Source organism: Lepisma saccharinum, chromosome 4 (genome assembly GCF_977018435.1).
Source record: "Lepisma saccharinum chromosome 4, izLepSacc3.1, whole genome shotgun sequence".
Lineage (NCBI taxonomy): Eukaryota > Metazoa > Arthropoda > Insecta > Zygentoma > Lepismatidae > Lepisma > Lepisma saccharinum.
In genome coordinates, this window is record NC_139232.1 from 3,170,454 (window position 1) to 3,195,470 (window position 25,017).

A 25,017-nucleotide genomic window follows, 5' to 3' on the forward strand; every position below is an offset into this window, starting at 1 on the left:
TTTATAATTTGCAACTGTATGATACCATGTTTCAGTACAAATGAATGCATAAAACATTGGAAGTGTAAGGAAAACAACAATGTATCATTACAAACATTCAACTTTTCACTTCTACATGTAGATTATTACTTTGTTCAACAAAAGGACAGAGCATACGTGTGAAGTGTTTGCCAAATATAATAATATATTTCACGTAATTTGATATGTAAATGGTTATATGGGTCCAGCGTTTTTAAATTATTACTACTTACAATTGTGTATCTCTCATGACAAGCATAATGGTATTTGCAAACAATTTTTGTAATAGTTTTATTATTGTAATGCAAACAAAATGGCTTTGTGCTGATAATGATGTTAATTTAGTAGATTTGTAGAAGCTTTTCTGTTAATTTCATGCAAGTTAGCAATTTCAGCACTTTTACAAAATCTGCGACTAGCATTTGAAGTTGTTGCTTGACAAAAGAAGTTATGATATATTTGAAGGAAAATAGATTAGTTCTGCATAAATTGTAGCTGCTAGTAGACTTTTAGATGTAGTTAGAGTACTGTAGTTGTACCATTGCTTTTTGGTTTGGCTACATTTACTGGTATCCATGTGTGAAATTAAATATTGTGCCTCCCTTTTTGCAGTACATCGCACCAGGAGTGCCCTGGTACAAAGTAAGCCCATCCAGAGTTTGTATTGACCTGTCTGATGTAAACTCGGTAGAATCGTTTGTGAGGCTTCTTGTCAAGAAGAATGTAATGAATCTTGGATTTGATCAGCATGATGCACATTCACTTCTGTCTTACTCTGTTTGGCCTTGATAACGCTGCCTGCAAGGTGCTTGTACCCTATTACGAAGCAGAATTTGCATGAGTTTCACATTTGTATATCTGATTTATTTAGTTGATTGATAATATTCAACTTGACATCATCACGCAGTGCACTTTGTGAAGAGAAAGTTAATGAAGTTCGGCAAATAGAAAAAAAAACCTTCTACATTCGAAAGTGCATTCAACTATTAAAACTACACAAGCAGTCACTGTTTATCCTTACACTAAAGTGACAAGTATATATTTAGGGCAATAGGTATGCATAATAATTATAAAGAGTAGAAAAACCGCTTAACCTAATTTCATCATTTGTTACTTATCATGTTCCTGCATCCGTGAAATAAATAGGTACCGAGAAATAAATCAACACTCTCAATGTTAAAATCTTTTAACAGTAAAATGAAATAACGTTATCTGGAATGAGTAAAAATCACTTACCTGTTCACTTGAATACAAAACTGATATATATATAGAGATAATAATGTTTTCGAAGGATGCATGGAGTAACATAGTTATTTTACTTGGCATGTTTTCAATGCAGAATCTGATCTGTTTGCTGGAAATATGATAGAAGGTGTGATTCTGCGCAATGAATTGTGGGGGAAGTTGTTCACTGAATATAATCCATTATGGTTAATTGTATAAGGATAGTGGATGATGACCCATACAGCACACACATGTACAAAAATCTTCATATCCAACAGATAAGTTCATCCAGGAGACATCCATAAAATATCCAGGAATAATATATTGTGGTTATTCTGTGGGTCATTTTTGTATATTTTTTTAACATCAGTGCTGTGTTGTTCATGTGACACTATAATGACATTTTTATTTGATTTGTCCAAGGTCGATTTAGAAGCCCATAAATTAGACTTCTGTGAAAAAAATTTAGGGAGATGTTCAGAAAATGGCTTTTGGAGTTGTGTGGATAAATCATTGTCCTGCATTACAATTGGTATAAACACACTCTCACTTCATCAGACTTGTCTATTCCATTAAGTGTTTGGTGCCTAGTAACAGTTGGGCTGAAAAGTTCGTAGGCTAACATAGTAAAAAATTTTTTTTGACAAAATTCGATTTTATTATTCAATATAGTTGCCTTTGAGGGCGATACAATGATTATAGCGGTCATACAATTTTTCGATGCCATTTTTATAGTACGATTTCTCTTTAGCCTCAAAATAGGCCTCAGTTTCGGCGATTACCTCTTCATCAGTGCTAAATTTCTTTCCAGCGAGCATTCTTTTAAGGTCTGCAAACAGGAAAAAGTCACTGGGAGCCAGATCTGGAGAATATGGTGGATGGGGAAGCAATTCGTAGTCTAATTCATATAATTTTGCCATCGTTTTCATTGATTTGTGACACGGTGCATTGTCTTGATGAAACAGCACTTTTTTCTTCTTCAAATGGGGCCGTTTTTTCGTGATTTCATTCTTTAAACGCTCCAACAACGCTATGTAATAATCGCTGTTGATGGTCTGGCCCTTTTTGAGGTAATCGATGAATATAATACCATGCGCATCCCAGAATACTGATGCCATAACCTTGCCAGCCGACTGTTGCGTCTCTCCACGCTTTGGATTCGGTTCATCACGTGCAGTCCACTCGGCTGACTGTCTATTGGACTTTGGAGTGTAGTTATGGAGCCATGTTTCATCCATTGTAATATATCGACGGAAAAATTTGTGTTTATTACGGTTGAATATCGCTAAACATTGCTCCGAATCATCAAAACGTTGTTGCTTTTGATCGATTGTGAGCACGCGCGGCACCCATTTTGCACACAGCTTTCGCATGTTCAAATATTCATGCACAATATGTCCAACACGTTCCTTTGATATTTTTAAAGTCTCAGCTATCTCGATCAACTTCACTTTACAATCATTTAAAATTATTTTGTGGACTTTTTTGATGTTTTCGTCGGTAACAGCCTCTTTGGGGCGTCCATTGCGTGCATCGTCTTCGATGCTCATTTCGCCTTGTTTAAATTTAGCAAACCACTTCTCAACGGTTGATTTTCCTGGTGCAGAGTCCGAATAATGTTTATCAAGCCAAGCCTTGGCTTCAACAGTATTTTTTTTTTTTTGCCAAAAAGCAATGCTTTATTAACACACAAAATTCTTTTTTATCCATTTTTTCACAATAACAAAAGCTGCTTCACTCACAATGCTATATCTCACGAACTAATTATCCGGCAGCTGTGAAATTTATACACGTATCTTTTGAAGGTTAGTACTAAGTAAAAATCACATGGATTTAATTCTAGTAACGCCATCTATGAGTCAGCCTATGAACTTTTCAGCCCAACTGTTAAGTAGTTACAAAATATGATATCTAGGAACTTGGATGATTGTTAAAAGATCATAATGCTGCCACCAGTTGGTATCGCTTCATTAAGTTCAGAAATTCTACTGAAATAATAAAATTATAAAAAAATAATTAATATTCCGAAAAGTGACATAAGTACACTTCCCTACAATCCCCCATATGAATACAAAATTTGTATGCCGTTACTAATTTTACCAAACAAAACTAAAAAAACACCCTATTTTATGATGTCTAAACCTTATGGTATACTGCTGATGTTGAAGCTTCCAATATTCCTTTCTTAAATTATTTTGAATTATTAAAATTCTTAATATTTATTATTATACTGAAATAAAATACTCATTTTCCCATGAAACTGGTTTTTATGATATATGAATTTCTGTGGACACTGCTACCATTCTCTTGGGAGTTGTTGTACTGTTGCTTGAAGAGCTCCTGAAAGAAATTAATTCGTAAGAATTAGTAGTTTTCCCTCAAGATTTTTGATGAGGATAATGATATATCTTTAGAAGAGCATATTATGCATATTAGGAATGATCTAAATATTACTAAATTTTGAAAGATGACAGTGTCTTGATAGTTTTCACGCATTACCATTATTACTTATGCAAATAACTTTGGTGCTGCAGACACAGAAACAATTTACAGAAGTGGAAGGAATTCAGTTCTACCTTCAGTGAATTTCAAATAGATTTTAGGTAAGTTCTCCATGCATATTGCACTGTGCCACAAAAGCACATTTAGGGGATGTGGGGGTAGAGCTCCACACATTCTCGAGTTATGCCATTTGGAGGTGATGTAATCAGCACCATGCTCTGGCTGCCTTTACCACCCCAGGGGGATAGGTCTATTTGAGGCTGGGTGAACCCAGAGCCACTTTGTGCAGAGATAAAGCCGGAAGAGTTCCATCCTTAGATCTCCCATCCAAGGAATTGAACCTGGGTCTCCTGCATTGCAGTGTGCCCTACCGACTAGACAACCACAGCTCCTAAATAGGTTTAAATATTGTATATTTTAGGGATGTGACGAAGCTGAAAATTTACCGATGCCGATGTACTCACTGATAATTTTTGGAACCGATACCAATGCCGATATTTAACCGATTCCGGTACATAAGATTATTAAACAGAAATGGGATGTTATTTTCAGCATGACCAAAAAAATAATTGCTATGTACATTTCTATTGCATATCATAATGTATGTGGTTATGTGAACCTTTAAGAAGAACATAGATTCTCAAGAGATTTAACATTAGTACACAAGCAGTTCTTCGAAATGCAAAATGAATTCCTGTTCTTAATATTGGAAATTTACTGCTGCCAGATTCAACTTCAGAGACGAGTTTTGGTAGCAATTTTGGAAGTAATATAGTTCTTCTCTTATCGCAAATCTGTTCAGCATCACTGAACTCTCATTCACTGAATACTGATACAGCAGGTATGCCCAAGTATTTTCTCAGCACTTCCAGGTTTAAATACTAATTTTTGAATTTCCAACACAACAGCATATCCTGGTCATGTGGACTTTTTATTTCTGATTTTGAGTTAGGTTGATCCACATGAATGAGAGTTTGCAATCATTTTATTACAAAAACTCTAGAATGATGAAGAATCATAAACTAATTTTCAACAAACCTTACAAAACTAAAATATAAATCTTATTAGAAGCATGGGTGTCTGGAAGGAGGGACAAGGGGGGCTGTGGTCCCCCCTGGAAAATGAAAGTCAACCAAAAATTATGTATTTCACACATATATTTTCATTTTAGCCAGAATAATATGTGTTAATTATTGCATGAACATCATCAAATTCACATTTAAGCAATGTTTTTTTTAGGGAACAACACTATTTTTGGAGAAATGTGCCTTGTTTGCCCCCCCCCCCCCCGAAAAAATACCTTCCTTGCCCCTCCCTGGAAAAAATCCTGTGGACGTCCATGATTAGAAGGTAAAACTCTAGTATAATCTGTACCGGTTTAAATTTCGGATTTTTGTCGATGCCGATATGTCAATTTCTGCCGATTTTCATACATCTGTAATCGGCTTCGGCACATCCCTATTATATTTATTAAGAATGGACTGATTTGAAATTTTGGTCTATACCAATCAAGTACCAATGTAACATTTACTGATACTGATAACAGATATTCCACTTATTCAATATGAATTCCAAGTGGCCCTTGAAGAACTTGAATGGTTTATTGACCTATTGAATAAATGTACATTACCAGGTGACTGCAAAATTTATTTAGACATTTACTTTTTAAAAAAGTAGGGCATGAAGATTATATGTTATTATCATATCAAAATGGCAAAATATGGCACTAAATTATAAGATATTTATAGATATATCGGATCGGTGAAATTATCGGTAATTATACTACTGATATACCAATACACCGATATGACTCCATCGGCTAATACTGATAGAGTACCAGTTAATTGGTTCCTTCCCTAATATTTATTATTCTATGTCATACATTGAAATATGGATTATTTAATGAATACTATGAATTTTTGTAATCTACAGTAATAGGGTACATACTTTGTGTGGCAGTTTTCTTCTACATAAATCTTAGCACTATTCACATTTATTATGAATGTCCACTGTACTGTAAATATTGCATATGCACAAAGGTCTGTTTGCATGTATTATGTTCATGACATTGTTCATGTGTTGACGAATGCTGATCTTGAAAGATTTAAAACTAATTGCATATTCTTGATTTGGAAATTGACTTTGATTTCTTTTGGCATGCATACAGAAATTTACTTGAATTGCAGTTCACACTAGCATAGGTTGTAGAAGCATTTGAAATGTTATTTATAATAAGCTTTGTGAAAAGTCTCTTCTACAAGCATGTTAACTTGTGCACAATTTGCAACTTTAACATATTTTTTCCCCTGCAGTTATATTTCACCTTATTCACTGTACAAATATATTATTTGTGTTTGTGTTGCTTCATTGTTCGTTACAAATGTGAAACTTGAATACACAAAAGCATGGTTTAAATAGTGGTTTTATTGTTTCATGCAAGAATTTTTTAAAAAAATCATGGAATATGAGTAATTGGAAATCTTGAAATTCTTGTTGATGATAATCAACTGTAATTAATATTACTTGGTTGTGCACAAATTCTTTAACGTTCATTTCTGTGCTTTTGTGTATTCAATATGCACTGTAAGACACAAACCAAAAACCAGAAAATTCTATGCTAGTTATCTTCCTAATAGGAGAAATATTAAGCATTCAGTCTACATTTTAAATTAATCTAATATTGCTTATGTGTCTCCCCAACAGCACAGTGGTAATGTCGTTATGCTGATGAAGGGGTGGAAGCACATAGTGGTTCGGATCTCACTTTAAACTGTAGGTCCAGTCCCGATTGACCTATCTGTGCATAAAGTGGACTTAAGACAACAATTCAATAACAACAAATATTGTTTATGAAATAGAAACACTAATAACTAATAAGAAGACTGCCAATATGAATATCAACCTAGCAGTAACACACAAATATTTCTGTAAGGTAAATAGTAGCAGCATACAAATAAATGCTTATAATCAGTTCATTGCTGTGGATAAAGTATTAGAAAAAGCAAAATCCTTCCTTGTGTTTTGTATAATGAAATGAAGGCACCCCAAGCACATGGAGATAGCAGAGATCAAGAATTTGTGGAATTCTATGTCATAGGTCACATGATCAACACTATGCTCTGGTAGAAATTACTTCCTCTCCCGGGTATCTATTAATGGGAGAGTCAACCTCCATGATGAAGTAGCTAGCACAGCATGCTACAATACGAGGGGTCCCCAGGTTGAATCCTGGCCTGGACATATATGTATTGTTTGTGAGTGTCCCTTCATCAGTTTCATCATATCGTCACTCCTCATCATTGCAATTAGCCCAAATTGGCAGAAAAGTGACACTAAATAACAAAAATTAAATTAATGAGAGGCTGAGTGAATCCTGGAACTATTTATGTCAGGCAAGATAACATTTCTGTATCACCAATTATATCCTTTCAATTTACAGGGTCATCAATTCTTTCACAGAATGATTTTCATTAAGTTTCCTAATGTGAATCATTAGAAACACAAAATTTGACAGTAAAATATTCCTAGTGTAAGATTATATTAATTTTCTATGAAGAAAATTGAATAAAAAGTGAGGAAAAATTATCTGAAAATTGAATAAAGTTTCACAGAAATTTTTGTGATCTTATATTACATATACTGTGATAATCACAACATTTTATAGCTTTTATTAAATCTATATTACTAGATTTTGGTTTGTGTCCCATACGTTTGTGGCATTCTAAGAATATAGAAGTAAAACTTTATAATGTGCACCTTTAGTAACCTCATAGCATTTATTTTTCTTACTTTCAAGGTCGTACAATCTTACAAAACTTTCTTGAGGGACATAGTACGAATACTTGGAGCAACAACAACAGATGCAAAGGTTTTTTCTGAAAATGTGTTTCATTTTGAAAAAAGGATTGCCGAGATCACACCCACTATTGAAGAACTTGAAGATCCCTTCACTACATACAACAGAATGAACATATCACGGTTAAGGGAAATGTCAACAACAGTAAGTATTAAGTTTGTTACATTATTTTACAAGCATTGTATTATTGTTACTTTCCTCTAGCATTAAGCATGTACAGGGAGGTTATTTCAGTCGTTCACCGCCAGCGTGACGGCCGGTCGGCGGACTCTTCATGCAACAGGTCCCGGCAAATTGCGTTCAGGAAGTCCGTAACAGAAACCGCTTGTTTTGTAATGTTTCCACTTTTCACAATTACAGTTACAATTACAATTGAAATAAGCACGTACCTTGTCGCACGGATGCAGGAAAAGGTGTCCTCCCAAATACAAATATTTCCGGCACCTTATTTCTGACATCTAATCTTAGATTAGACATCGCTACTTTATCCTCAGTTGACAGAAAGGGAAGACAGCATCCCGGCGCATAAAGCAAACCGAAAGCGTAAAATGATATTTAAAAGTAATAATAATGATGATCACTAACCTCCTGTGTTATAAGAGATGTTGAAAATGACTTCCTTCAACAGCAATACAACACGTTTCTTAGGTTCAAGAGATCCTGTCTATCGTAATCCCTGACCACTTTTCTGCAAGAATTCGTTTTCACGTAATTATCGTACATAAAAACTCTATGTTCAAGACTATATTTGTTTAACGACATAAGTAATGAATGAATAACAATTAACACACAATAAAGCACTAGCACACCAACTCAATAACACAGTATAAACAAAACGCGTACTGATAAACGCGAACAGAAGTGAACATGAATGAGCGTAGACTCACTGTCTGGTAGCCGACAGTGTTGCTAACCATTTTTCGGCAATGTCCCTACAGACGTAGTCAAAATGTCCCTACAACTGACCAAATGTCCCTACGCCAAGTAAAGTGACTAAAAAAAAACACCTCATGAGCATGCAAACAGAAGATAAAATATACACATTTACTTACCAAATCTTTCTGCTCGGTGCTTCCACAATTAATGAAGGAGCGAATTTACAATACAGGACCTCTCCCCGATTTTTTGTAATATTTCGCATACTCACTAATTGAGGCCTCCTAATCACGAATTTGAAGTTAAAATTTGGGGGGTCACGTGTAGAAATTGCAAAATAAGTGACATTGAGTGGTCCGCGATCGGCACGATTGCTTATTATTTACCGGAAGATTTTGTGTTTCCAATACTTAAAAAACGAAATATACATTCCTGATATTACTACGACCCCAAATTTTAACTATGTTTGCCTATCCTAACCTAACCTAACCGTACCTGAATGGTTCGTGGGGCTATCCGTCAATGGTTTGTTGGGCTACCCGTGCATGTTTTTTTCGAGCCCAAATTTTAACTATGTTTGCCTAACCTAACTTAACCTAAACTTACCGAGAATGGTCAGTGGGGCTATTCCTGAATGGTTTTGCGGTAATTGTGATTACGAACCGATAAAAAATATTATTTTCGTAGCACTTTAACGGCAAACGTTCATCATCGAAGACGCCATTTTCGTATCCTGCAATTTTATGATTGATGTACTGTTGCCAAATTTACCTGTAATCAAATCAGTTCTTCTACATCGTGATTGTCGCTGTCACATGTAAGCACGTTCTTTGGGCAATATACTGAAATCCATAAGTTTATTAATTAGCCCACAGCCATCCTCCTGCACACTCCACCTAACAATCTGTACAACATTAACAACTTTTTTACTGTTCTCTTCCGCCATTCTTACACGATCCATGCTCTCCAAGTATGAAATCAACAGTGTGGCAATGCTGTAGACAGCGTAACTAATTTTAATTTGTTCATATCAACAAATATGGCTACCATACTTGTATACGGAGAATCATTGCGAGAATTGAAAAGCTTATTTTACAACTTCTACACGTTAATGAACATTTTTCCCCCTCACCCCAACATGTTAACTTGAGATAAATAATCACGAATAATTATTTCGTGAGTATAAGACGTAGCATAGAAATTACAGAAGGGTCCGGTATTGTAAATTCTTGCCTTAATGAATAATAGGGGTGTGCTGGACAGAATTTTTTGGGTCGGGATGGGATCGGGACGGTAATTTTTTTAAATCCCGACATTCGGGACTGAAAAATTTGCAATTTCCCGACCAAGTCGGAAAATTTTCTGGACGGGAAATGTTCGAAATTTCCCGAAGCACTGGAAATCTCGAATTTTACAAGTCATTTTCACTTTAAGTGATTGTTTTTGCATTTCTAGAATAAAAACTTACAACTTTCGATAAGTTCCAGAAACTTACAAGGCAGAAAACGTCGAGAATTAACGACTTTTTAAAGTAAAGAATCCAGCACACCCCTAATGAATAACGTTGAGTCGTTTACTGTTGATTATGTTATTTGAAGTCATACATGCTGCTGCTGTGAAGAGATAGATGTTGGTTGGTGATGCTGTATTTCCTGCATTCTTTAACAATTTTGGTCCCATTTTATTTCCCTTTTTTGTTTTTGTATCACTTAACATTGAAAATATTCTTTCCGTTTCCGCGTTAGAATGCGGCAATGTTAGCACTATTTTCGCGAGAGTGGAAATGTTTTCAAAAAGGAACTTGCCTTGAAAGTTTTTGGTAACCGATAACATGTTCCAAAATTCTGATGGAGATCTGTTAGTTAGTTCTTTTTTCTCCTCCTCGCTAAAGTATCCAGATAAACTAATTCATAAAATGTAATTTACCAAGATTGAAAAAAGTACCTACGTTTTCCCTCATTTGGCAAAATCTGTCCCTACGTTCCTACGTGGGCGAAATTTAGTGAAAAGTCCCTATGCGTAGGGACATGTCCCTACGGTTGGCATCACTGCCGACACGTGCAGTATGAAGCGCCATCTCGCGGCTGACAACTCACCCAACCCCCGATAAGCTGCAGGCGCTGTCGCGACATCTGAGAATAAAGTAGCGATGACTAATCTAAGATTAGACGTCAGAAATAAGGTGCCAGAAATATTTGTATTTGGGAGGACACCTTTTCCTGCATCCGTGCGACAAGGTACGTGCTTATTTCAATTGTAATTGTAACTGTAATTGTGAAAAGTGGAAACATTACAAAACAAGCGGTTTCTGTTACGGGCTATCTGTTACGCAATTTGCCGGCACCTGTTGCATGACTGGGCCGGCAAGCGGCCGATGCTGAAGCGGTGGCATGCTGCAATAACCTCCCTGTATTATATTGATAAATGAGGCAATGATAGAAATTTGATTAAAATATTAAGAAACAGGAAGTGATTTGCGCCATACAGGAAGTGCGTGAATTTGACCTGGAAATAACTTAGTTATAACCGAGGTGGAGACATGCTGTAGGGATATAGCCTGTGCTTCCTGCATTCCATGCAGAACATCAGCTGATTAACATGCAGATGGGAGTAAGCACAGTTCTTGGATTTTTAACTTGTTTTTACTGCTTTTAATGAATTTTAAGGGAATTTATAGTGAATGTGACAAGTTTTAAGGAAATGCACGGTGAAAGGGACAGTTTTTTTAAATATTTTTTCCCCAATCCTACCTGTCTAACCTTTTCTTGTATGATATAATGACTCGGCATGGCAGTATTGCATGCTTAAAGAATGCCTTAAGATGGGGGCAGTTGCTTCCCCGAAACGTAGCTAACTCAAGGAGTAGACTCACAAATACGTAAGTAAAACAGCTTTTATGTGATAGTTTTATTGTGTTCTTAATAGAAATATTTTTTTAATATTTAATATTGTGAGTAATACGCACCAAATCCAATATGAAGGAAACAGGTACTTTGGTAAAATACACTATGTTGCTAATAATGTCCAGATTATGGCCCTTATTTGTGGATGGCACATTGTCATGCTGGAAATGGAAAGAGTTGCTTCCAAAGTATTGCTACAAGGTGGGGAGCACAGAGTTGTCTAATATTGCATGATAGGCATCGCCATTCAGGGTTCCAGGCACTAAATCTGGGGACCAGCACCATACCACAGCACTATAGCATGATTACACCTCCGCCGAATTTCACAGTGGGGACAATACACCCTGGTATTAGTCACTACCTGAGAATTTGCAACATCCACACATGCCTATTGAGTCGCCAAACATGTAACATGATTTGTCATTCCACAGGATGTTTTTCCATTGTTATAGGAAACATTGGCGTTGTTCTTTGCATCCCAGTGCCACCACCTTTTGCCATTCAAAAGTCTGTGGCCAAAGTGTGCAATGAAGCCTGCCAGTCTGGCCTCACCACATGTTGGAACACTCGCAGATACTTAACTGTCAACTTTTTGGCTTCCCTGGTCATGATTTTGGTTTTATCACATCCTCACATTTCCATTTCACCACTGACTGCTGCACGTGGTACCTGCAACCTGTCCGATACCTCACAGATGGAATGCCTGAATCAGTGGCCGCCAATAATCATTCTCCATTCAGCCTCACTCAGCTAGTTTCATCCACTCATTTTGACACCTGGTAGTGGTATACACTTCTACAGCACACTCGTTATCCTTCATAAGTCATTCTAGTAATTCATGACATGTACTGATGGGTGATTCTCCTTACAATTCAGGGGGTGTCTCATCATTATTGGCAATATAGTGTACTTACAAATAGCAATATAAAAATGAAATGTTTTCAACATTCTATTGAATCTGATCTTTATTACCATATACCAAACTATCAATTGCCTCATTTTCAAAATATGCACAGTGGAGTTGTATAATTCTATTGATGCATCTTCTCACAATATCCAGCAGTTTGAACTCATGTTTTGTTTTGTTGTGTATGCTTTACAAATTTTTCTTTTGTTTCTTTCCAATTTTAATTCAACTGTGAAATTAATTTAAGTAACACTTTTGCTTTAAATGTTAATGACACTTTTCTGTTCCATTTTATGATGTACCATAAATATTCTTAGTTACTTCTACATGACAGTGGTGGTGATTAGAGGGGCCACATTTTGCCACGTTTACCCCCACACTATGCTACACCTTATGTACCAAGAGAAAGTAAACTGTCCTTTCCCCCCAGTTTTGGAACCCAATTGCTGTTACTGCTACATGGAGTGCATTTTTTGTCCATGTCACAATAATTAAATGTAGTACAAATGAAACAAATAAAGATATTTTTAACTTCACACCTGAAGTTCTCATCTACCTAAATTATTTTGCAATATTTTTTTCTACACACAGGATGACTCATATTTTAACATTTACACTAATAAAGTTACATTTGAGAAAAAACAATTAAACTTTAAATAAATTCATTCAGTTCTCGGCCTCTGCTTTAATAGGCAGGTTTTTCACTGTAACCTCTAAGCTTTCTGATCTTGTACCTTACACTTCACGTCAACATAGGATTTCAAAAATGTAGCATTATCTGATATCGTCTTCTTTTCTGGATATTTTTTCTGTTAACCATTCCTTCCAGTGCATCTTTTAACAGGCAGTTCCTTCTTAGCTAATTTCCTTTCCTTTTCTTGATCGCTTCCAGAATTGCTCTTCTTTCACAAACTCTTTCCAACGCAGTTGTATTTCTTACTTTGTATGACCATTTTGCATGCTCTATTTTTCACAATAGCCACATTCCTAAAGTTTCTAGTCACTTTTCCTCACTTCATTGTAGGGTTTCAGATTTCTGCACCAAACGACTATCCCAAGTAACCAAAAGTGGTTGGTACAATGTTGGCCCAACCGTACTGAAAATGGTTGGTCAAACGAAGAACATACCATTGGGCAATGGTAATTTTTATCATGGTTCCAACGTTGGCCCAACACATGGTTTTTATGTTGGGCCAATGTATGGTTTTCACCTTGGACCAACATACAGGAAACTAAAGTATAGATAGGCTTGTGTTCTGATATATATATATGTATATATAAAAATTTATTGTGCCAAATGTAAACTATAGTACAAGTTATTTGTGTAAAATAAAAAAATACACAGCACTTTCTCATTCATATGGTATCATTGTTTTCAAGCTTTAAGTGGTAGTACAAATAACTTCCTCGAGTTTACTTAGATTTCCACTTTTCATGGAATTTAGTGTGCACACAACATTGTTTAACCACTCTCACAAGAATACATGTAAGAATGTTCTTGTTCTGCTACAACTAAACAGACAAACAATAAGCAATTCCCAACACATCTTTCATCCATGGTGGCTGACAAAGGACTGATGAGTGACTACAAGTTAAGAATAGCTTTTACTTTCATTAAACAATATTATATTCCCAGTAAGTGCTGCGACTGATATAATCAAAGAGAAACACTGTTACATGTCAGTTATTTTACACCACTCTAGAATTTACAGTATACTCTTGAAGGTTGTCTTAAGAGGAGAAAGTAATTTTTAAAACTGATTTTGACTCATTTTTCCATGGTTGGGCAAACGTTGGCAACAATGTAAGACCAACTTATATTTTCCTACCAACGTAAACCCAACCGTTCCCACGTAAAAACTGCAGTTGGCCCAATGATTGTGGTTACTTGGGATGAGCTTCACACAGAACTCTTCATTAGTTTCTTCTGTTGTTTGCTCAAAGATCCACAAAACACTTTGTTCTACAAGAGGCTTCTTTTGTTACTGCTATTCTCACTTATACATGCCAGGTATTTGAAGCTGTCAACTTGTTCAAGCCAACCTCTATGAAAGAGTGGTTAGCACAGCATGTATGATGAATCATCACTGATGATTGAATTGGGTCCTCCAGACTTGACCGAAATTCCATGCATCAATCCTGTGTGGGTTTAGGTGTAGGTTCACTATCACTTTCATCAGGGTTTGCAATACAAATTGCTTTCGGAAATCGAAATATTTTATAATATTCATGGTATGACATGGAAACACGAAACTACACCATAGTTTATACCATGCACCTAGAATATCTAATTTACGTATTTGCTCAGGATTCTTCATCACATTCTTCTTTCATGATTGCCACCATTCCCTGCACAGATATAAAATATCCTAACACTTTGTATTCATATCTTCTTCTTTCTGATATTGCACATTCCCTTATTTGCACCCATTGTAAAATTGAAGCTGTTTTCTCAAAGCAACATTCCTTATTTATTTATGATAATTCAGTTTAAAATGTTACTGTCAAAAATAATCTGTATTTGCTTCATATGTAGTCAGTTGAATAATTAATGCTTACCTGCATTTTAAAAAATATATTCTATTGCAGGTACCTTGGTTTGAACTTTTGCAAGCAATGTTTCCAAGTGCCAATATCCAAGCTTCCACAGAAGTGATTGTAACATCACGTGAATATTTGAAACATATTTCAGCTATTATTTCATCAACACAAAAGAGGTAAGTTATTGTATGATAGTTACTTTTGGAACATTCACTCCATATTTGGAAAAGAAAAGAGTATTGACATTGTATAAGATCGGTTCCAATTAGAAACCAAAATTCCTGAAAATCTCTTTATTAACTTCTCATATAACTCAATCAGATTAATTCCCTTAGTTCACTTCACTGTAAATACACTGCTCCCAGTGCACACCTCCATGATGGAGTGGTTAGCACAGCACTAAAATGCCAAGGGTCCTTTGTTCAAATCCCAGCCTGGGTGTTCTTTGTGAGGTCCTTTCATCAATTTCATCATATCATCACTCATCACCTTCTTCTAAATTTGCCAAAAGTACTACAGAGTGTTTCAAAAGTTGCTCAACCCAAACTTGGAAAATTTATATCATGAAAACCATAAGAGATATTTACACAGAGTTTTCTGCATTATAAAGCTTCATCCATTGAGATATTTTTCAATGCTTAACATTATCACTTTACTCCATACAGAATGTTAAGCATTGAAAAATATCTCAAGGGATGAGGCTTTATAATGCAGTAAACCTGGTCTAAATATCTCTTATGGTTTTCATGATATAAATTTTCAAAGTTTAGGTTGCGCGACTTTTGAAACACTCTGTAGAAAGGGAACTAAAATAAACCGAATCAATGAATCAACATGCTTGAAGCATTTCTCCACTGCACGAATGCATTTTGGTATGCCTTCTGTGGAATAGCCATTAAGTCTCGTAACAAATTTCCTTTAACATCTTCTGTCGTCTGGAAATGGCATCCTTTGAGTACGGTTTCTAGCCTTGGAAGCAAGTAGTGCCAAATCAGGCAAGTATGGGAGGCTGGAGTACAGCAGCTGTGTTACACTTCATCAAAGTCTCTTGAGTAAGGAGTGCGAAATGCACTGGAGCATTGTCTTGATGCATGCAGCATCCATGTTTAGTTTGCTCATATTTCTGGTATCTTCTGTCTCACTGCCTCTCTCAAATGCCAAATAATGTTCAAATAAAACTCTTGTCAAACAGTTTAACCATAATGAATGACACCATTTCAATCAAAAAAGCGATCAATATCACCTTCACTTGTGAGAGACTTTGAAGTGCCTTTTCCGGTATACGCAATGATTCCCCAACACATTCCAATGACTTTCTTTTTGTTTCCACAACATAACCATACACCCATGTCTTATCGCCTGTTATAATGTTCTTCAAGAAGCTATTGTCCTTTTTTTTTTTGCCTAATTCCAAAGATCTTCACTGTCCCAACCTGCTTTTAGTTTTGTTTATCTGTCAGCAACCATAGAACAAATTTTGCAGTGACAAATGTTTGTTGAGTTTTTCCATTAAAATGAGAAGACATTAACTTTTATTGATTACCATTTCTTGGACGGTAAACCAACAATTTTTCAGCATCATCACATTGGACACATGATGTTGGTGGTTGCCCAGGTTTGCAGGTTTTGTACCATCATAACACTGCATCTGGCTCATTCATTTGTCACTATAATCTTTTTGCAACATTTTCAGAATTTCTGTAAACATCTTGCCCAATTTGAAACAAAATTTCACTTTAATACTTTGTTCTTCAAGAAACATAGTTTTCTTTCTGTTAGAAAATGTGAACATGCACAAAACACATCCTCACTCTAATGCTTGCAGAATGAAAATGAAACTACGTAGAGTGACGTGTAAATGGCATCTAATTTCTAGAGCTGACCATCACTTGATGCCCAGATAGCACAGACAGCTTGCTGCAAGCATGAAGCAAGCTTACCATGGCAAGCTAAGGAGCTAGCAGCACGCTTGCCATGGCAAGCTATTAGCTGGATGCAAGGTTGCATTAAGCAATCTAGTTACCAGAAGTGGAAGTTGCAGCAAGCTTGCCAAGGCATGCTTGCATCAAGCTTTTCATAACTAGCTGTAAGCTTACAGAATGTAATGCTCGAAGTAAGCCATAATGTGTATCTTCATCTAAATTTTTATATATATACATGGCTGTAATGTACATCGTATATATGCATAACAGCAAAACTAAAAACAATTGGAGCTAATTAATAGAAAACACTCATGTTTGTAACATCACAGTTTCTCTTTGCAGCTGATAAAACTTTTCCTGCTCCCACCAAAATATACAACAGTTAGGCTGGAGAGTTCGATGAACTAACCAATCTCTAACTATATGCTAGTAATCAATTTCTCTTAGCAGTACTTAGCTCCTGATTATGTAGTCTGGGATAAAAATATTTATCATGGGAGTTTCACTTTTAATCGTCATATCACATTTTATTTTCTGATCTTCCTTGCAACTTCAATATTCACACATCTTTCGAAGAATAATAAAACATTTTTTCACTAATTACAATCAAAGTTATTCTTATTTGTGTTACTAAAACTTATTGTTTGTTTCACATTTGAGTCGCACTGCCATCTAGTGTACACTGTTATATTCACATTGGAATTCATTCCACTGTATTTTGGTTTTATTTCATTTTGTCACTATTGTTTATGTTTAATAAGTATCTCTATTGTTATATTGAATGCGTGTGTGTATTGTTTTATTTTTTAAAAAGTCATCCAATCATGCTAGGTATCACATGCATCAAGCTTACGTCCAGCTTGCCATGTCAAGCTTGCTTTGACAAGCTATATGGAAGCTATTGTAAGCTTGCCACAAGCTTATGTGCTATCTGGGTGTCACTAAGCAGAGTAGTGAGTACCGATACATTAGAGGGTTATTTCGAAAGTTCAGTTACTTTATGGACAGACCTCATATATGTATCATAGACAGATTAAGAGGGAGCATAAAGGGGAAGAAATATTGCATTACCAGGTATAAATGTCTTTTACCAAGGCCCAATGGAGCCATCTAGTCTAGTTTAAGTGAATGCTAATATGTATTCATGCCCAAAAATATTTGCATGCAATGGGGAAATTTCACAGCCTCTCAATTTACTACTTTCTATCACTACTTTGTCTCACCTCAATTTTTTTCATTTTCATTCCCAGCATCAAATTCCCAATCTTCTTCACCACTAGAGAAAAATATAACTTGGATTAAAAATACCCACATACAGTGGAACCTCAATTTTAAGTCTTTCAGGGGACCAAGGTAAATGAACTTCAGATGTGGGAAAATGTACAATCGGGTTAAATTGTACAGCATTTTGCTCTGTTGGGACCATGAAGAGTGAATATATATTGTGGAGAAAATGTAAAACCAGGGAACGTAAAATTGGGGTTCCACTGTATTGATTTTTTATTGAAGCATTTAACAAAAGACTGTTTGCATATTGTATGCATTTGAAACATCTATAAACTACTACACAAATTCACAATTTAAAGATTTTAGATCCACTTTATGCACTGTTAATCTACTTGCTGGTAGATGTATGGTTTAAAATGGGAATCAAAATACAAAATTGCACACTGACTGGGAATTTCACCCAGAACCCTGAATCTCTTCTATTTGAGGTAATAAGAAGTTTGCTTTTGAGGAGGCTCATGTTCAAAGAAGTCTATTCATCAATGCCAAATGAAATTTCTGTTATATGTTACTATCAGTTACAGTGTGAAACTGTTTAAAGCTGTCAATGAATATGTAACAAGCATAATTTGCAACTAGGTAAGAGAATGTAATTTCATTGTTTACACCCAGGTTTGAATTAAATTATTTTATAGGCCATTTATCACCTTCTGGAAAGACATAAGCTACTCATGTGTTATTTATCAAAGGACTTCGAGAGAAAATTTTAAAGTTTTTAGAGTTTGTTACTTCTTTTCATTAACAGAAGACTAGTTAATAATCTAAGTGATCCTTATCATTCATTCATTGCCAAAGTGGCCTCTCTGAAATGAGGTTTTATTTTTGTTATTTTCATGTGCTTTTAGTTTTGAAATTTAATTGTAACTTCTCATTTCTACATTTTCGTAATTGTCTTTATGGCAATATTGAGCATATTAGATATATTTTTTGTGCCAGAAAGTATTCCATTACATTGTTGCATGTTTGATTCAAGTGTTCATTGTTTGATGTTATGTTCTCATTCCTAGTTACATAGCAACAAGAAATAAAAGGAACTACAAAAATGCTTGTAAGTGTGAATTTTATGTTCATTTCAGAAAAATCCTAATATCTAGAGAAAGCACCAAGAAAGTGTGGAGACATTTTTTATCATTATTTTTTTTAGCATGCTGTTCCTTTTATTTTTAGTTTTCAAGTTAGAGCCTATTTCCCATGAGAAATGTGAGATAATTATTTTTTAACTTTTTCCTTTTTTAAACATTTCAGTGTGTTAAATGACTATGTAATGTGGATTTTAACTTCCGAGTACTTACCATATTTAACCAAGGATTTGAGGGATTCCGTCGATCAGTACTGGCAAGAAACAACTGGTAAGTAAAGTTTCTCATATGTGTCTTTTGTGTGGATCCCACCTGAAATTTTTATGTGGATGTTGAAAGGAATCTGAATTTTTTACCGATACCGAAACTAATTCAAAATTATTGCTGGAGTTTTGGTGGTCTATAATTTTCAAACCAGAAATAAACCGAAATAAAACTGGTCCCAGAATATGAATGAGTAGTTGAAAATAGTTTTACTTTCCATTGAATCAACACTTCAATATACTAAATAACTTCAACATGCATGCCTTTCGTGATACGAGAGAAGTCCAAGTGATAATCAATTTCCATTCCACCATTTGTAATGTACTGTTTCTACCATACCAACAATGCTTATGCTTAGTTCGTCTGAAGTTGTAGCTACTGGCAATATGTTTCAAAGGTTTTAGAAATATTGCATCTTACATGTATAATTATTATTTATTTTTGTACTGTTGAACTTGTAAAGCATGAAAAACAACCATTGGAAGTGTCGTACTTATTTTTGATCTTCCAGGCACTTCAAAACCATTAGAAAGGTGGGAAATGTGTGTAATGACAACACAAAAATATCTTGGATTTGGTGTAATGGCACTTTATGATCAACACATTAAAAGTAAGGCAGAAAGTGAAAAAGTGGTGAGTGAAAATTTTAACTTTTGTTATAACTATAAGGATGAAATATTAAGACTCGGTTGGAGCTTTGGCTGATGCCAGTGCAGTTTTTATCGAATTTTCCTCTCCTTTCAATTATCCAAAATCTGAAAAATTACATCTGCTTAGAATTTCCTTTAGATCATTCACGTAAATCTTCCTGTAGTTTGCTTTCACTCTTTGTCAATAGTTTTGTTACTACCTAAGTCTATTAAACTATTGATAATATCTAGGCAGGAGCGAAAGTAAACCACATGAAGATTCACATGAATGCTCAAGACCATTGTTTTTCAACCTCTGGGGCATGACACACTGCTGTGTCCTGAGGGGATGTTTGGCGAGTCGTGAAGTCTGGCTCGAAAATTTATTTACCTTGTCTTAAAAATCTATTACATTTAAATTACTGATATATTGTTTTAACAATTTAAATTCAACCCATGTTGCATGTAGTCTAAACTCTGCATTTCTGTTATTCACACTCTATCATTGCTTTTTACCAGCATCTCTTAATTTCAGCATGTGTGTTTAGTTAGATGTTAGACTAGGGCAAGTTAGTCTTTTAAATTACATATTTACTTTTCTAGAATAAAGTATGTGCAATTTGTTTAAGCAAGTGTAAAAGAGGGCTTCTTATAAACTACTTGATGTTAGGAAAAATATGATTATAAACTGGGTGCACACCCTTACAAGTAATTCTGCCAGCACCCATGCCTATGGGTCCCATGAAGTACAATATCCTTCAAGGTGGATCTTGGACTGAAAATAGTTGAGAACCACTGCTCTAGAGGGAATTCTAAGCATATGTAATTTTACATATTTTGGAATATTATAGTTTTGTTTTAAAAGGACAGGAAATTTTGAAAACATCTGCCCTGCATTAGAATTCAGAAGAAATGCAGTTCAAGTGTGCTGTTTTTCCAAAGAACTTCTAAATCACAGGAAATGTGGTGTCAAGAATTAAACTACCTATGCTTTGAGTCAATAAATGAATTTATAACATATTGATTCTACAATATATACAAACTTTCAATTGGATACAATTTGCCAATTGGAAATTGTCTTGATTTTCCAATTGGTTTCTGTTGAGATTTCGATTGAAACCAATACATCCCGATACCTATATTAGACATCCGATAGAATCCAATTCATTCCAATTGAAACCAATTCAATTGAAATTTCAATTGGAACCAGTAGAAAATTCCAGCTGGGTGGTGTCAGACAAAGGTCCAGCCAAGCCTTAATGTAGTCAATTTTTCACTGAATACATGATGCAGTATGTTGTGTTCAGTAGGAAAGTTCAATAATTAAGCATTGATTTCCCAATACATGGTTATTTTTCCTGTTGTAAACAGTAGAGTAATTTATTTATGTAATGATGATTTTGGATGATACATACAATAGTACTATTACAAAAGTATTTGCTTGTAACCAGAGGTGTTCATTTAAAATCAACTACCCTCACCCTTACCCTCACATGCCATCACTCTCATGGCTCACCTTGCCCTTACCCTCATGGTGTGTCCTCAGTCTACATGCCTTCACTCTCACAGCTTGCCTTGACCTTCACATGCTTTCTCTCACCCTCATCTTCACAAGTCTTCCAGAGGGTGAGAGTGAAGGTGAGGTCTGTCATCAGGGTTACCCTCCAGGTGGTGAACACCTCTACTTACAATTGCTTTTTTTATATAAAAAAATGAAAGCCTTAATTGCTTTTGGTACTGTTTTCTTATTCGTCTTTATATTTCAGAAGTTTTCATTTTAGAGGTTTCATGACTTATTTATCTGCTTATTTGATATGTTCTAGTGTCTGTGCACTTTCCCTTTTATATTATTTTATTATTATTATTGAGTTTTATGAGAATAAACCTTTTTTTATTGTATTTATTATTCCTTTAGTAAGAATTAAATCATAGTTTTGATGCAGTACCTTTTCATACATAGTACACTATTACTTTTTCATGAAATTTTGTTTTCTGGTGTGCTCAGTTTCAAATGATTCACGGAAAATCTAATAAATTCATAGGACCTCCTCCCCCATGACATAGTGACAATGCTGTCACCTTGTAAGCAATGGCTCCTGGGTTCAAACCCCAGTGGAGGAACAAGGCACACAAGCTAAGATCCCACTTAAGACCTATCTAAGTAGACCTTAAAACAAACTTTGAACTTAGTAAGTCCATAATTAACATGTTTGTAATTAGCACTTTTTATTTTCAGCTTCAAGATATATTTAAGGACATTCGTTATTACATCCAGCAGGCTGTTTATGGAGCAACTTGGTATCAGCAGAAATTAAAGGACTATTTATTAGATAAAGTGAGTATTGAAACACACAGGTATGTTCTTTTCTGACAGAAAAATAACTAGTTTTTTATGTAAAGTACTTAAATCTTGTCAAGGACAGTGACCATGCAAGAACTGCAGAAGTCACTCGAAAAGCAGGGAGAAAGGTAAGCAGTCCTCTTCCTTGTAACTGGGCGGATCAGGTGTGCTGCATTGCTGAGCCCCGTGAAGGGTGCAGTCACTTTATGTTTGCAGCCAATATGACAGGAAATAGAGGAATTGAAAAGTCTGCATATGTAAATATGTTAAGTAGATAAATTACATTCCAAGGTGTATAAAGACATTGAAGAACATGAACTTAAGATATCAAAATTGTTTTTTTAAAAAAATAACTCAAGCGGATGCTTGCTCCGCTCTACCTTCCTTTACTGCATGCTTCTACCATCACCCTCACCTGTCTGCACCCTCAGAATTAGAGGTGTTCACCATCTGGAGTGTGACCCTGTTGGGGGCAGACTTCACACACACCTTCCAGAAGACTTGTGAGGGTGGAGGAATGCAAGGTCTTGGGTAAGTTGTGAGAGTGAGGGCAAGAGCAAATCATGAAGGTGAGGTGAGTTTTCCTGAGGGTGAAGGTGAGGTCTTCCCTCATGAGGGTCACCTTCCAGATGGTGAGCACTTCTGCATGTGGAGGAAAAATAAACAAAACCTTATTGGGAAAACTTTGGTAGTTACCCATATGCTGGATCAAACTTGCTAGAAATTGCACAAGAAAAAGCCAGTTAAGTGTATTATGATTGTTAAAATAATGTGCATTGCTATCACAATGTGTTCAGTATTTATCCTGGAGAACAGAATTGTAAATGTGTTGTCAAAACAATTATTCCATAATTTATTATTCCATTTTAAAGTGAATCCTGATTCAATCTACAGTATTAACAAACAAGTTTTCGTAGATTAGATTTATAATATTTATCCTGGGCTACACATACTTACTGCAAAAAATCTCTTTTCAGTAAGTTGTGAGAGTGAGGGCAAGAGCTGCGAGGGCTGGACCCTCCAATGCATCATGTCTGTAATGCTATTTTCAATGTTCAGCATATTCTTTTTCAATGTGCCAATTTTACTTCCCTCCGACAAACTTAATCTTCCTAAGTGTTTATCATTCATGTTAGGAGATGACAGTGTTAGTATTTTTAGCTTTTTGAGAATAGCCAGTTACAGGCACGTATCCAGAATTTCTTTTCGGGGGGGGGGGGGGGGGGGCTAAACATAATTTTCTTTACAGGGGTACAGATAGAACCTCGCAAGGTTTAAAGTCGATGGTGGCGATTCAGTTCCAAAACGGTGGGGGGGAGGGGGCAAGAAAAGTTTATTTTCTCTTGGTAGACAAAGGTTAGCATTAAAAAGCCATAGTGCGGAGCCAAAAATGGAGAGCAAATGTCTCCTAAATCTGCCATTGTTTAAGCTGCTGTTTTTTTTTAATCTTCTTTCAAAACGTGATATCGAGACATTTTTTATCAGTCGACTCCTCTGTTGCAATGTACGAACATTGTGTTTGTGCCGAAACGATCTCAGTATGTGTATGTGTGTCCGTTTCACGAAGCTGTTATGCAATGGACAATCCATTCGAATGTGTTCTCCCAGGTTTGGATATGATCCTTTATGGTGTTGTCGCCTGCCTTCGAAACGTAACCTTAACAAAAATCCTAATTTTCCATCCTTGTGACTTGGATATTCAAGGTTTAGGAAGAATTCACACAGAAGGCATACACACGTCTTTTGCAATGAGTGACCCAATCAACAGAAAGTTTTCACACCGTAGCGGCACTAGAGGCTGCACAAGCCTGTGTTCGATTTGTGAAACCCTCAAGCGACACGTATAGGTTGTAGCTTCGGTGTGAAACCTGGTGAGTCAATCTCATTGTCACCTTGAAACGGAGCTCGTGTTGACAGAGAAGAAAAATATCTTGTCAACTGGTGGGAATGTCCCTTAGTTTTATTCTATTTCCTTTTTCTGTGCTTGTTAATTAGGCAGGCAACATCTTACGGTTGGGCATACACAAGAGATGTACTATGCAGAAATTTTAGCGGAAAATGCAGGCTCCACCAGGCATACCGTGCCATTGCTCTACAGCAACAGCAAAAGATCAAGCGAAGCCAAGGGTGACTCGGTAGATCACTTGGTAGAACAAAGAATGGCACGGTATGTGCCAGAGACCCTGGTTTTGGAGTCATGGTCGAGCTTGCTTTTTCCGTTAAAATTTCCACATATGCAACATCTTGTTGCTTTCTCTTCTCGACATTCATAAAATTTATGGCCTTCATGGCTGCCCTTTGTGGTAGTTAGTGTTTGAGTGTTTTCCCAAACAGTTGACTTAAAAGTCCATTTTTAATCCACGAAACCCTCGGACTGCATACACGGAACTTGGTCCGGTCACTAATAAATCGTCACTCAACACTTAGATTTTCAGTCGATCTGTGCAGCTTATTTCCTTTTTTTTTAAAAAAAAAAAAAAAAATGATTCTCCAATGCCCATTACTGCTGAAATATTTACTTTAGAGACCTTTGATCTCTTCGGCTCATGACCCGAAACTAGCACTACACTGTCGGCAATGTCTTCAGCTTTGGACCCGAACTTGTACATATAGTGGTAGACTTCAGCACTTTCCAGGAAAATGTTTCACTAGTCCTCTTCCCCCCCTC

At 35.8% G+C, this 25,017-nt stretch overlaps 1 protein-coding gene across 2 annotated transcripts in view; it reads left to right on the forward strand.

The window, feature by feature from the left end:
* The window catches only part of LOC145986361 (endothelin-converting enzyme 2-like), a 187,852-nt gene that overhangs the window by 133,266 nt on the left and 29,569 nt on the right, over positions 1-25,017 (forward strand). Inside the window, exons 6-11 of one of the 2 annotated variants that reach the window (XM_083120254.1) lie at positions 631-741; positions 7,541-7,744; positions 14,876-15,003; positions 19,282-19,385; positions 19,891-20,012; positions 22,245-22,343. In XM_083120254.1, the coding sequence (XP_082976380.1) occupies positions 631-741; positions 7,541-7,744; positions 14,876-15,003; positions 19,282-19,385; positions 19,891-20,012; positions 22,245-22,343 (768 nt within the window). The remainder of the gene's footprint in view (positions 1-630; positions 742-7,540; positions 7,745-14,875; positions 15,004-19,281; positions 19,386-19,890; positions 20,013-22,244; positions 22,344-25,017) is intronic. The other variant, XM_083120255.1, reaches the window with a different exon arrangement.